The 13646-nt window shown below is 46.6% G+C and overlaps 1 protein-coding gene across 1 annotated transcript in view; it reads left to right on the top strand.

Annotated features, from left to right (window-relative positions):
• PRKAR1A (protein kinase cAMP-dependent type I regulatory subunit alpha) overlaps positions 1 to 12008 on the top strand; it is a 310119-nt gene extending 298111 nt beyond the window's left edge. The window contains exon 11 of the mRNA XM_078654290.1: positions 9127 to 12008. Within this exon, the coding sequence (XP_078510416.1) occupies positions 9127 to 9299 (173 nt within the window). The 3' untranslated portion in view covers positions 9300 to 12008. The remainder of the gene's footprint in view (positions 1 to 9126) is intronic.
• The last annotated feature ends 1638 nt before the right edge of the window (positions 12009 to 13646 follow it).

Raw genomic sequence — 13646 nt, 5'->3', positions numbered from 1 at the left:
GAAGATTCTGCAGGTTTTCATGCACTCATTGAAAGGGCAGCTGCTAATCATGATGTGGACATGCATGCTGACCCAGTAGAAGAAGACTTTCTATTTGACACTTTTTCAGTCTCTGAACGGACAGTAAAGACACTGCCTATGCTCAAAGGGGTCCTCAAACATGCTGCGGACATCTTTAAGGAACCTACCAGGGCGAGAGTGGTCAATCCACGTATCGAAAAGAAGTACAGACCAGCACCTGCAGACCCTGCATACATTCGGGGACAGTTGCCGCTTGACTCCCTGGTGGTCGCAAATGCCCGCAAAAGGGCCAACTCCCAAACAACGGGTGAAGCTCCTCCCCCGGATAAGGAGTCCAAGGTGCTAGAGGCAGGAGGCAAAAGGGTAGCTGCACAGGCTGCCAATTTTTGGCGTATTGCAAATACACAGGCACTCTTGGCACGTTATGATAGGGCGCATTACGACACCCTAGAGCGGGTTTTAGAACACCTGCCTTCGCAGTTTCAAGAGGGCACCAAACTGCTTATAGAAGAGGGAAAACTGATCTCCAACGCAGCCATAAAGTGTGCACTTGATGCCGCAGACACAGCAGCTAGGGCCATTAACACTAGCGTCATGCTGAGACGACAGGCGTGGCTCCGCATATCGGGGTTTAAACCTGACATTCAGACAACCATACTTAATCAGCCAGTCAAGCCTGATAGACTGTTTGGTCCAGATGTGGACACCACCCTAGAAAAAATTAAGAAAGACACCGAAACTGCTAAGTCTATGGGGGCCCTACAATCACAACAGTTTCGTGGCAACAATTTTCGTCGCTCAGGTGCACGTGGAGTCACCAGAGGACAGATGGGTCAACAATCACAATTCTCTAGAGGTGGAGCACAATCCTCGTACCCCAAACAGAACAAGGGGGGTTACAGAGGAAACAGCACCAGAGGACGTGGCAGAGGGAACAACAACTCCCGCTCCTCTGCCCCAAGCAAACAGTGACTCTCTGTCACTGCCCCCGACCACTTAACACCTGTCGGGGGGAGACTACAGCAGTTCCTGCCCGTCTGGAGAAACATCACCACAGACAGGTGGGTGCGACAACTTATCCAGTACGGTTATTGTCTAGAGTTAAAATCCACTCCACCCAACATCCCACCAAGGCACCGGCCTATGTCCGCAGAGCACTTGCACTTATTGCAGCAGGAAGTAGTGGTGATGCTGCAAAAAGGCGCAATCGAGCTCGTGCCAGTAGAGGAGGAAGGCACAGGGGTATATTCCCTGTACTTCCTTATTCCGAAGAAGGACGGATCTCTCAGGCCCATTCTAGATCTACGTCCCCTCAACCTGTATATACTGTCAGAACATTTCCATATGCTCACACTTCAACAGATTCTTCCCTTGTTAAACCAAGGGGACTTCTTAGCAACCTTAGACCTCAAGGATGCTTATTTCCACATACCACTACACCCGTCCCACAGAAAATACCTCAGGTTCACTATCCAAGGCAGGCATTATCAGTTCAAGGTCCTACCCTTCGGAGTGACCACAGCCCCAAGAGTGTTTACCAAGTGTCTGGCGACAGTAGCAGCGCACCTCAGGAGGCAGAACATCCATGTCTACCCCTACCTGGACGACTGGCTCGTTCAAGCCAAGTCGGAACAACAGTGCGCCGCGGACATGTCGACTACCATTCACCTCCTTCACGATCTAGGTTTCTCGTTGAACTACCCAAAGTCGCATCTTCAGCCGGCACATGTCCGGCAGTTTCTAGGTGCGACGATCAATACCCTGACGGCCATGGCTCAACCAAACCAAGTCAGGATAAACAGCATGCAGTCTCTGATCCACAAGTTCAGACCACAACACTCACTTCCAGCGAGAGTGTTCATGCAGTTGATAGGCATGATGGCCTCCTGCATCTTCATAGTCCCTCACGCACGGTTGCATATGCGCCCGCTCCAGGAGTGCTTAGCAAATCAGTGGACACAGGCTCAAGGACAATTAACAGACCTAGTGTTGGTTACCAGTCGGGCATACGACTCTCTGCATTGGTGGACTCCACACAACCTTTGCAAGGGCCGACTGTTCCAGGAGCCAGTGCCACAGATTACCCTGACAACGGACGCATCTCTCCAGGGATGGGGAGCTCATCTGCTCACTTACACAGTGCAGGGACTATGGACGACGCAGCAACAGAAGATGCACATCAACTATCTAGAACTGATGGCAATCTTCATGGCGCTCAAGTCCTTCATTGTACATCTGTGCAACAAGGTAGTGTTAGTCCGGACGGACAACATGACCGCGATGTACTACATTCAAAAGCAGGGAGGCACCCACTCGCCACAGCTGTCTCATCTGGCTCAGGGCATGTGGCGGTGGGCCATTCAGAGGAACATCTTCCTCATGGCAGAACACCTCCCGGGCAAGGACAATCAGATGGCGGATCTGCTCAGCAGATACAGCCATCAAATGCACGAGTGGGAGTTACACCCATCTGTACTCCACCCGTACTTCCAGCAGTGGGGTCATCCGGAGATAGACCTGTTTGCAACAAAAGAAAACGCAAAATGCCAACACTTTGCCGCCAGGTTCCCTCACCCACAGTCGCAGGGGAATGCGATATGGATGAACTGGTCAGGCAAATTTGCGTACGCTTTTCCGCCAGCCCCTCTGATACCGCTGGTGGCAAGAAAGCTAAGGCAGCACTCGATGACTCTCATCCTGGTTGCTCCAACGTGGGCGCGCCAAGCATGGTACACCACGTTCCTCGAACTCTCAGTGGTGCCGCATCAAAGACTGCGCCTCACGCCCAGACTTTTAACGCAGAACCATGGAGACATTCAGCATCCAGATCCGCAACAGCTCAACCTGGCGATCTGGCTCCTGAAGTCCTAGAGTTTGGATACCTCCACCTACCTCCAGAATGCATGGACATCATCAAGGAGGCAAGGAAGCCTACTACCAGAGCATGCTATGCTGCAAAATGGAAGCGTTTTGTCATTTACTGTACAGCCAATGACATCAACCCGCTAGATGCATCTATCCCTAACATCATTTGCTATCTGCTACATCTTTACAAGTGCAATCGAGCGTTCACTTCTATTCGGATACATCTATGCGCCATCGCAGCTTATCTTCAGAATAGGCAGCATCTCTCTGTCTTCAGGGTGCCTGCCATTAAAGCTTTCCTTGAAGGTCTGAAACGAGTCATTCCCCCAAGAACACCGCCAGCTCCGGTGTGGAACCTCAATGTGGTCCTCACCAGACTGATGGGACCACCCTTTGAGCCACTGCACTCATGTGAACTCCAGTTCCTAACGTGGAAAGTAGCTTTCCTCATTGCTATTACGTCACTGAGGCGTGTTAGTGAGCTACAAGCGCTCACAATCCAAGAGCCATTCATTCAGATTCATCCAAATAGGGTAGTGCTACGTACTAACCCCAAATTCCTTCCGAAGGTGGTGTCACAGTTTCATCTCAACCAAACTATTGACTTACCGGCATTCTTCCAAAACCCAAAACGGTAGCGGAAAGAATGCTCCATACGTTAGACGTACGGAGGGCATTGATGTACTACATAGACAGAACACAACACTTTAGGAAAACAAAACTTTTTGTTGCCTTCTCACCACAGCACAAAGGCAACCCTATTTCCAAAGCAGGAATAGCCAGGTGGATCGTTAAGTGCATCCAAATCTGTTATCAAAAGGCCAAGCGCACTTTAACGATACCCCCAAGGGCGCACTCCACACGCAAATTGGGGGCATCCATGGCTTTCCTGGGGAACATTCCTTTAGAAGACATTTGCAGAGCAGCCACGTGGGTTACCCCACATACCTTTACACAACACTACTGTGTTGATGTGCATTCCAAGCAGCAAGCTGCTGTAGGACAGGCTGTTCTCAAGACACTTTTTTCAGGTTTCTGCAGCTGGCACGGGCAACCGCCGCTGATGGAGGGACTGCTATGTATTCTATGCTAAGATATGAATTTAGCAGCCCACATGCCTCGAACTGAATATGCTACTTACCAGTATGCATCTGTTCTTGGCATGTAGGGCTGCTAACATTCATATCGCCCACCCTCCTCCCCGGTGCCTGTCGCAGCTGCAGATATACTATTGTATTCAATCATTAGCATGGACATCCTTTACACTTTTCACTCCATCTTCTGCCACAATGGCGAAAAACAATCTGGGGATGGAGCCGATGCCCATGCGCACTGTAGTCCAGGGGAGGAGCCACCTATCTCAGGATACTTCGAAGACTCTTCCAGGACAACAATGTGCGATCATCCGGACCCAACACTAGGCGGCGATCTAATGTTAAGATATGAATGTTAGCAGCCCTACATGCCAAGAACAGATGCATACTGGTAAGTAGCATATTCATTCCCAGCCTGGGCATTGTTTTTCTGACCCCATACTACGGTCCAATGAAGCCTAACTGTCACCCTTATGGGGACTTAATCCTTTCTGTTTACCACCAGTGAACAGGCAAAAGGCAGTGCCTTTGGAATTCAGATTTTTTTATACAGCACCCTACTTCTGAGAGTTTGGTGGTCCAAACTTCTAACTGCAGGGTGAGCCCTAATTTGTTCCCCACAACCCCCTCCCCCTGATAAGGAATCAAAAAGGATTGAGGCGGTAGGGAAGATTTCGGGCAGTCTGGCCTTGTGGTTAGTCAGTGGCAGTTGCCTGCTCTGCCGTTATACTCATGCCATGTGGGAGATGACCATCATGATGTTTCCGGTGTTCACGGAAGACTTCAGGGCCTCCTTTGCTCAACCATTCAGGATTGTCAGGATGCAGTCAAATATATAGTTCAGGCTGTCCTGCATCCTACTGATTATTTGGTTAAAGCAGTCCGCACTGGTGTAGTGCTCCACCACTACGCTTGGAAGAGATTCACAGGCTTTTCTGGAGATGTTATGCATCCCTTATGGATATGCCTTTTAATGGAGCCTCCTTTTTGATAAAAAAGTTGATTACAACCTGGAGTGCTTCAGGGAAAGCCAGGCCATTGTGCGCTTTTTCTGCCATTTGAACCTTGCCAGACAATTCCTTATATCGGTTTCAGTCCTTCTGGTGCTACTCCAGTGGTTTGGCATATTAACAATGCCAAGACCATCTTACTGCATTACGTTTGAAAGGACAAATGCTGGGACATGAAGTCCATATGATCCTGGTTTGTCTTATACCATCACAGTGGATGCCAGCAAGTATGGGTTGGGTGCTGTTCTAACTCAATGTTCTGATGAGTGCAATGTTGTTATAAGTTAAGCGTCTAGAGTGCTGCGAGAGCCAGAGCTAAATTATTCTGTAAGCGAAAAGGAGTTGCTGGGCGAGTGAAAAATTCAGATGTTGTGTGGGGCAGAGAATATGTTATACAGACTGGTCAAAAGCCCCTTGTATACATTATGATTGGTGACAAGATTAAGCGCACCACCCCTCGTATTGCTCGCCTGACAACCAAAGTGCTTCAGTATGATTTTGAAGTGACTTACATTACAGTACAGATATCACAGCAGATTTTCTGTCTAGGTTACCTGTTGATCAGGACACTATAGACCCAAAGGGTGACAAAGAAGATTGCTTTATAGCACTAATTGATGTTGATGAGTGTAAGTCATGTTCTGAGACTGATTGGATGACCGCTTGTGAGAATTATTTTGTTTTGTCAAATGTCAAAGAATTTATTGTCAGTGGGTGGTCAAAGGAAAGGAACTTGTGTTCAGAATTTCAAAATTTTTCTAAAACTGCGGAGGATCTCTCTATTGAGGACTGGGTGGTGATGAAGTGTGACAAATGTTTGTCCCCAGATATTATTCGTCCGTTAATAATGCTCATGAAGGACGTCTTGGTTCAACTGTGGAAAAAAGAAGGATTAGAGCCCATTATTGGTGGCAGTCTATGGACAGGGATGTGGACACAGTGGTGAAAGAATGTGTAGTGTGTAGGAGAGCAGAAAAAGGGTTCAAGGTTGTGACTCCACCTCTACAACCAATATCTTTGCCTGAGAGGCCATGGACGAAGGTGGGTATGGATATGGTGGGACCTATTCATTTTCTTCCATATCACTTATGTTATGTGTTGATGGATTACCATAGTAAATGGCCAGAAGTACAGTTTTTTGTTCTTCAGTTCACATGGCTAGCAATGCAGTGCGTTTCTTGAAAGTTATTTTCTTGAGGGAAGGTTTCCCAAAGTCTTTTATATCAGACAATGAGACTCAATTTGTAAGTCGTGAAATGAAGCTGTTTCTGGAGGAATCTTGTGTGAAACACTTGAGTTTTCGCTACCACCCAAAAACCAGTGGTTTGGTGGAGAGGATGAATAGAGTTGTGGTTGAGTGCATAAAGTGGGCCAAACAAATGATGAAGTGGATGAAGCCATGAAGTCTAAGTTGTGGTTTTATCGCACAACACCCCATCCACTCACTAAGGTGTCCCCTTTTGAGCTCCTCAGAGGATGTTGCTCTACCTCTGTACTTTCCCCACCTGGTTAGCCAAAGCTGTACAAATAGAAGGTACTACAAAGCTGGATTCAATGCTGAATAGAGTGGAAGGGTTTCAGAAGAAAATTAAAGACCGGTATGACGATAAAGTCAGTCAAACAGACGGTGTTTTCCCCAGGAAATGTGATTTGGGTTAAATGTAAAGATTTTAGGAAGAAAGGAGGCACCAGTTCTGGTGAACCGTGGACAGTAGTGAAGGTTTGTGGGAATGCGGTGATGGTGGAGCGCGGTCATTAGTGGAAAGCTGGAAAATTTGTGAAAGTTTAAGATGGAGTCCGAAATGGGACAGAGGTCCGTGAGAACACGGTTTCTAGACAGGTAGAAAATAGTGGCAATTTTAAAAATGGTCACAAGGAAGTGTAACAACAGGTTTTGCATAGATCATCTTGTGTAAGACGTGAACCATAAAAAAACTGTGATGTTACATGTTGTAGACTATGTACTTAATGTGACACTGTTTCCAAAAGTTTCATTTTGTATCTCTGATATTTGATTATAGTTTTCATAGGCTCTTTCTACCGTTTCTTGTTTAAATTTTATTTGTGTGATCTATTGGGGTTTTGTTTCTGCTTTGTTTTGACATTTTATTATTTGGGGTAGGTATTTTGTAATGTTAAAAAAAACATACTATCTTGTGAGCGTATGTATGCATTGGGAGTGTGGAATGTAGAGTGTGGGGAGGCGTTCCACTGGTGTCAGTTGGTGCCCATCCGGCAGAAGAGCTTAGCGGTGGCTTCTTTTTATGTCCCGCCTAGCGTTGCAGCGCATGCGCTGCTCGCTCTGCGATTAATATTGTTTGAGATTTCAGAAGGGAACTTGAAGCCCCGCCCACAATTTTCATTTGGTCGCATCCACGTTTATGCTAAATGCTGGCTTCCCATCGAAACGAATGCATTTTTGTTACTGCCCTTGCTCCTTTTCGTCCAGCCCATCCGGACTGGGTCGTCTGCTTCACGGCTGTCGTAAAACAATTTCTTATCTTTAGGGGCCATCTGTTTCTAATTAGCGTGAAGGGGCGAATTATTCCAAGTGACACAATGAAAACTCAGCGTCCCTCCCTGCTGCAGCCGCTGACTAGCCCGTGTGCTCTGACTAATAACAACGTCCGAGAGTTCAGACAAAGAACACACCGCTTCAAACACAGCCAGCGCAGTGCCATCCTTTCTTGTGCTGCATGCGGTACTTCTATTTACAAAACAGCACATCTTCATCTCTTCTGAAAAAGCGGCTGCCGCTAAACAAGTCACTCCATCCCAGGGTGGCACTGACCTCGCGGAACCGAGAAGCATCTCCCCGTTGACCTTTGGGTGGGAGTCAGCAGCAGCCTTGATGCAGGCAGTCCCCGTGCAAGTGTCCCCTCGGTCAGGCAGCCTGGGAAGGCTGGCGCAAGCACACTTCACTGTGGATAGATCCCCACAGCCACGTGCCTCTCCCGGCACAGCGTGCATAATCACATTCCTAGAGGGAGGGAGCAGATGGCAGCCGCCATGGTAACCGCACTCCGGCCAGACTATTGGCAGAGGTGCCGGTGACTACTGCCGATTTAGGCAGCACACGCTCCCTTTGTGCTTGGGTTCCTTCCTCTTTTTCAAATCTCCAGTGAAGGGAAGCGCAGTGTCTGGCACAGGCTGCGCTGCCTAGCAGGTGCGTTCCGTGCTCCACTTCGGCATTGCCATGCAGCGCAATGTTGGAGCCGGCAGAGAGTCAAGTGGCTGCAAATGGAGGGCTGTTGTGTGCATGCCACATGTTCCTTTCCAGCACGACTTACAAGGTCGTCTATCAAGGGAAAAGCACAAGTTACACAAAAGGGGTAATTTGGACATTGGTTTAGATACAGAATGCCACCAATCCCAGCGCAAATTACACTGCACCATGTGAGTACCTCATTTTTAAAACTGGGGTTCCCACTCGGAGTGCTGTGGCATTTTGTGAGGTAATATCGCACGCAGTACATCAGCGGTATATCAACGGGTGTGGACTTTTCTGACAGTCAGTCCTTGTTGTTCACTTCGAAATGGGGGATAGCACAGTAACACTGCATGTTATTCCACATTCTATGCTACAAGAAAAGCTATTTCTTATCTTTAGGGGGCCATCTGTTTCTAATAAGCATGGAGGGACGCAGCCGGAGGGGGGACGAGGTTACTTAGGAATTTGCCGAACTTTGCTTCAGTTCTCCGAGGGCTCAAAGCTATTAGTATTGGAAATAACAATGCCTTGTATTTAGGTTTTAAAACCCAAAACATAAATAGAAGACATTGTCATTTACATTGCCAATAGCTCAAAATCGTGTGAATGCGAGACCTATTGCATTGCAAATCCTTGTTATTACCTACACTTGAAATAAACTTACTGCGCGTTATTGGTGCATCACAACACATGTCTAAGGTGAGTGCCCGCTGAGGAGTGGCAGTGAGCTAGTGTTTCATTTTGAATTTATGCTTTGTATCCTTTCATGATTTACAACTCGCTGACAACACTAAGCAGTGTTACATGATACAAGTAGTCTCGTAAGGTGACAAGCAGCGCACTAATGTACGAAAATATGCTGGCAGCTATCTAGCATCTTCGATTCGAACTGCTGCTGAACTACAATAATTGTTTTCTCTTTCAGGTGAAATAGCCCTTCTGATGAACCGCCCCCGTGCGGCCACAGTGGTTGCGCGTGGGCCTCTGAAGTGCGTGAAACTTGACCGACCACGGTTTGAACGTGTCCTCGGACCCTGCTCCGATATCCTCAAGCGGAACATCCAGCAGTACAACAGCTTTGTGTCCCTCTCTGTTTGAACCGCATTCGTTCTCCCAAATCGAACCAGCAAAAACCGACACATGCTTCACGAACGCAGACTGCTTTTGTTTCCATTTGCAGCGCCCGACAGCCCACCGGTATTACAGCTTCTGTCTGTTTAAAGCAAAAACACAGGAAAAAGCTCCCACCGCTTTTCTTTTTAAATTTTGGTCATTGCTGGCTCTGCCGTCTCCTTCATGTATAGAAGGAGTTCTATGGAGACTGTAGCTGTCATTGCTTGTCTTTGTGCAGAATATAGTGTCTCGCTTTGGCAGTGCGTGCTGTGCTGCTTTTGGTGTTGGGCATCTGTCCTATCGCCAACAGAAGCCCTAGATTAAGGATGTAACAGTGGAGAATATTTTTTTAATGATGCAAATTATGTAAACCTATTTTAGGCTGTGGTCACAATCTGCTGTATTTCTTAAAAATTAAATGATACAGGCATTCACTGTTTTTGAGAATGAAATTGTATGGGCTCAGTAATACGTAGTGCATCAGCTAGTGGGGAAATGATACAAGATCTAACAAGTAAGCCCTGACGTTTTTTAAAAATGAAAGCCTTCTTTTCATATACGTTTTCCCGGAGGTGGGTTGAGGGAATGAAAGGTGCCATTTCCAAAGTGGGTACCACCACAATCTAGTTGGTTGCCCCATCGTCCTACTATTTGTTTTAATTTGTTTTGCAGTAGTCTTCGAGTAAGTATGGTTTGCTTGGTAAATTCAGTTGGGTTGGTGTCAGTTTTCATACCTTTCATTGTGGTGTTGAAATTCGAGAGTAAGTTTGTTTCACCACACCAGCTTAAAGACCAGCATTTATTGTGATGAAGAGGGCGTTGAGACAGATGACATTTACGAAAGCAAAGCATAATATGAACTCGTCTTTCATGTCAGCAGCAGTTGTTTTAGTCCCTAGCTGCCCATAATCATGCATTTTGCATTTCACTGAAGCAATGAGTGCATAAATTGAGATTCCTGTTGCCTACCTTTTCCACACATTTCATGTATTTGAATTAATGCTTGTTGCAGTACCTGTATATATATTTCAGTATTTCACTGGCTTTATGTTAATAATGTATGCACCAATGATACCAATGCACGCCTGGCAGGATTCTTCTATGTCATTATGGATGGTTTTATTTCCTCAGTTGTTTACTACCAAAAATGCGTTGTTTCGTGAACCTTCAGCATATCTTTTCATGTTTGCTTTCCCATAATTTACTGGTGGAGCTTTTTATTACATGAAGTCATGAAGCTAAATGGTTCCTTTAACCAAAATAACTGCAATGAAAAAATATAACTAACACAGATGTAATTATGATGCTCATGATACTAATAGGGCTGTCATAGAATGGTCAGAGCACATAAACCGTGTAGTGCCCTTTAAAATGGGCATTTCTTGTATAACTTCAGTGGGCGGTGCCCATGTCATTCCATCAAAAAAGTTGCCCTTATTAAGGGTCTACAGATTAGCCCAAGAGGGCAAAATGTTTTTGCCTTCACGGGACATCCAGGTTCGAGTTGGCTTCCTTCTGATCTCAATCACCCATGGTGCTCTTTGTCTCCTCTCCCATTAATGGAGTGGTGCCTGTCCTGAAATACCCAAGACAAGTGCGGTAATGTTCTGGATAGAATTTTGATCAGTGTGCTAATGTAAGCCATTACCTCCTTTGTAAGTTCTCCCTTAAGTGCAGCAAACAGTTTTTCCATCTTCGAATCCCTATCTCCTAAAAAGTAGTAAAGAGTTTGGTTTGCAGGACTTGTTCATGCATTTAGAACTGGTTTATCACCAAGGAAAGCATTTATTGACCCCACCCCAAACAAAATATGCTATTGAAAGATGCTGTTGACCATGTTTTTCCACGTTTCTGTTTGTGAGACAAACCTTGGTAACTTGCAATTATGGACTTTCAAAGTAACCTGTTTATTCATGGTCACAAGTGATATGTATTTTTTGATTTCTGGATATGATTTTTTTTCCAGGCGGGGGGCTGTGGCAATGTACATAAGTGTGTGCTCTCTGCCAATGTATAATGTAACCTTTTGTGAATAAATAATTTGGATTGTGGCATGGGTGGTTAAAACCATGCTTCAAGGAAGGCAAGCATGCCTGTAAGTAATGATTTTTTTCAGTTAAAATGTATTTCTTAACATAACATGAGCTCTATCCTGCAGTATTTAGAAAAGCTGAAGCCTGATTTGATCCTTGTCAAAGCACCTATGTAATTCAGCAATGTAGCTCTCCAGCGGCACATGTATTTACTTTCCATAATGACCCCACGTCAGTTTTTCATTAAATGTACTTTTAAACGTGTTGCAAAATGCATACTCTATTTTGTAGCTCTTCTACAAGATTTTGAAGTAAGAGACCCCGAATATTAATCTGTTATAGCTTTACCTCATTGTGTGCAATTTAATAATTCTTGAAATCACAATTGGCATAGTTTGCCTTAGCGAACATATTCAGGGCTTTTGAAGAACTTTTTGCTAGGCCACCTTTAGCGAACGTATCCAGTATATACTAGCCCTAGAGTGATAGCCAACCAGAGGACCATTTTTGTATTGTTATCAAACTATATAAATTTGATTTACTGTATGTGCTATTGATGGGTTCTGTATCTCTGCGTGAGAGATGTACACACATACATAATTCCTTTTGTTCTAGTTTGTCCTAAAGGCAGGTCGAGCAATAAAAAACTTAAATTCTTAAAGCCATGTGTTCTGCTTTTTATGTATACAATATTTATTGCATTAGATTAAAGTCAATACAGACGATTTCTTTCTGAAAACATTGTAGGTTTGACGTTGGTTCATAGAGCATTGTGTATTATGATACTACTTTGTCTACTAAGTGTGACATTAATGCACACAATTAAATGTGCCCCTTTATTTCAACAGATTACACACCTAATTCTGAATAATCCATTTTGTGCAGACAGTTGTAATTCTTGCATTTTGCTTCCTTCCCTTCCAAAGAGGTTGAGGACAATCACAGCTGTAGACATGGCCATAACAATGTATGGGAGACGGTGTGGCCAATGCAGCCAAGATGGAGGATGCCGCTTAACTGTGCTCTCGAGATCTCCTCCTGCATTTCCCACAATTCTGGCACCCTCAATCTGTTTGATGGCATCCACATCCCCCTGCTGCCTCCCTGGACCAACACAATTGCCCTGCTTGGCCCTGTGCTTCTCCCCCGTAGCCGGGCCATCTGACACTTTGCCCAGCAAGGGCCCGCCGGTGCCCCACTCAATATGGGAACAGCCCTGGAGCGGCAGGGGAACACTTAAGTGGTGCAGGCTGCTCCGCTGAAGTTGCTCGCCTCCCCCTCATCTGCTATATTACCTTGCGGCATGGAACCAATCCTGCATGTGGGGCCTCCCTCACCATTACTCGGCCACGACGGGACCGGATACGTGACTGCCATGTGGGGCTGTGAGCAGAGGGCTGCCTTGCCTCCTCAACGGCCTTTATGACTGCATCTGAGGTGGTGACATGGTGCGTTGCAGGGCTAGGGCCCGTGAGGGTAATTCCTGCTTATGCTGGGGTCCCAGAGGCGGTGCAGCTTCGCTCAGGGGGCCGCTGCGGTCCCCGGCTCCTTGAGAATTTTGCTCACCCTCCTGGCGGCCTACCTCGCTGCGTGAGTGCTGGCAGCCATGGACATCACATGCTGCATTGGAGCACCTTGCTGCTTACACGCACTACATATAGTGCTGATCTGGATGCATCTACACCACATATGCTGTGCTGGCTGTTACCCAGAGTCAATGGGGCCTGATGCGAGGGTCCGTGCCTCACGTGTGGACACCCCCTCCATCGGGAACTTGCATAATTTCATCAATCTCTATAGGGGAGCTTGGGAGGGTTGATAATTGGTGGAACAGACGCGGGGAGGGCACCCTTGTGGCCTGGATCCTGGAGACGTGGATGCCTCCAGCCTCCTGCCTGCCTCTTTTTACTTTTGCCTACAGTATTGGGGCCCCCTCCCATATGCTCCTTCTGCCATTTCATCTCCCTCCTCACTCTGGGTAGGGGCGAGAGTCCACTTTCTGCTCTGGTGGGGCCCCATTGCCACTGTCGGGACATCTTTGCCTTACTCCAGGCCATGCCTCAGCTACTTGGGCTGCCTCACCTTTGGGGCAAGAAGGCTGAGGGGAATTATCAAGCACCCCACCCCACCCTGCCTGCTACCTGCTGTACGAGGGCCTGTACGGACACTCACCGGCGCTCTTGCTTACTAGCTCACAGTCACTTGCTATGTGGCACCTCTTCTAATGGCCCAGTCCATGACCCCACTATACTGAGATGAAAATGGGGAAAGATGGACAACCTACCTCGACCTCCCTATC

Source organism: Lissotriton helveticus, chromosome 7 (assembly GCF_964261635.1).
Source record: "Lissotriton helveticus chromosome 7, aLisHel1.1, whole genome shotgun sequence".
Classification (NCBI taxonomy): domain Eukaryota; kingdom Metazoa; phylum Chordata; class Amphibia; order Caudata; family Salamandridae; genus Lissotriton; species Lissotriton helveticus.
This window is presented reverse-complemented; position numbering and strand designations above follow the sequence as displayed.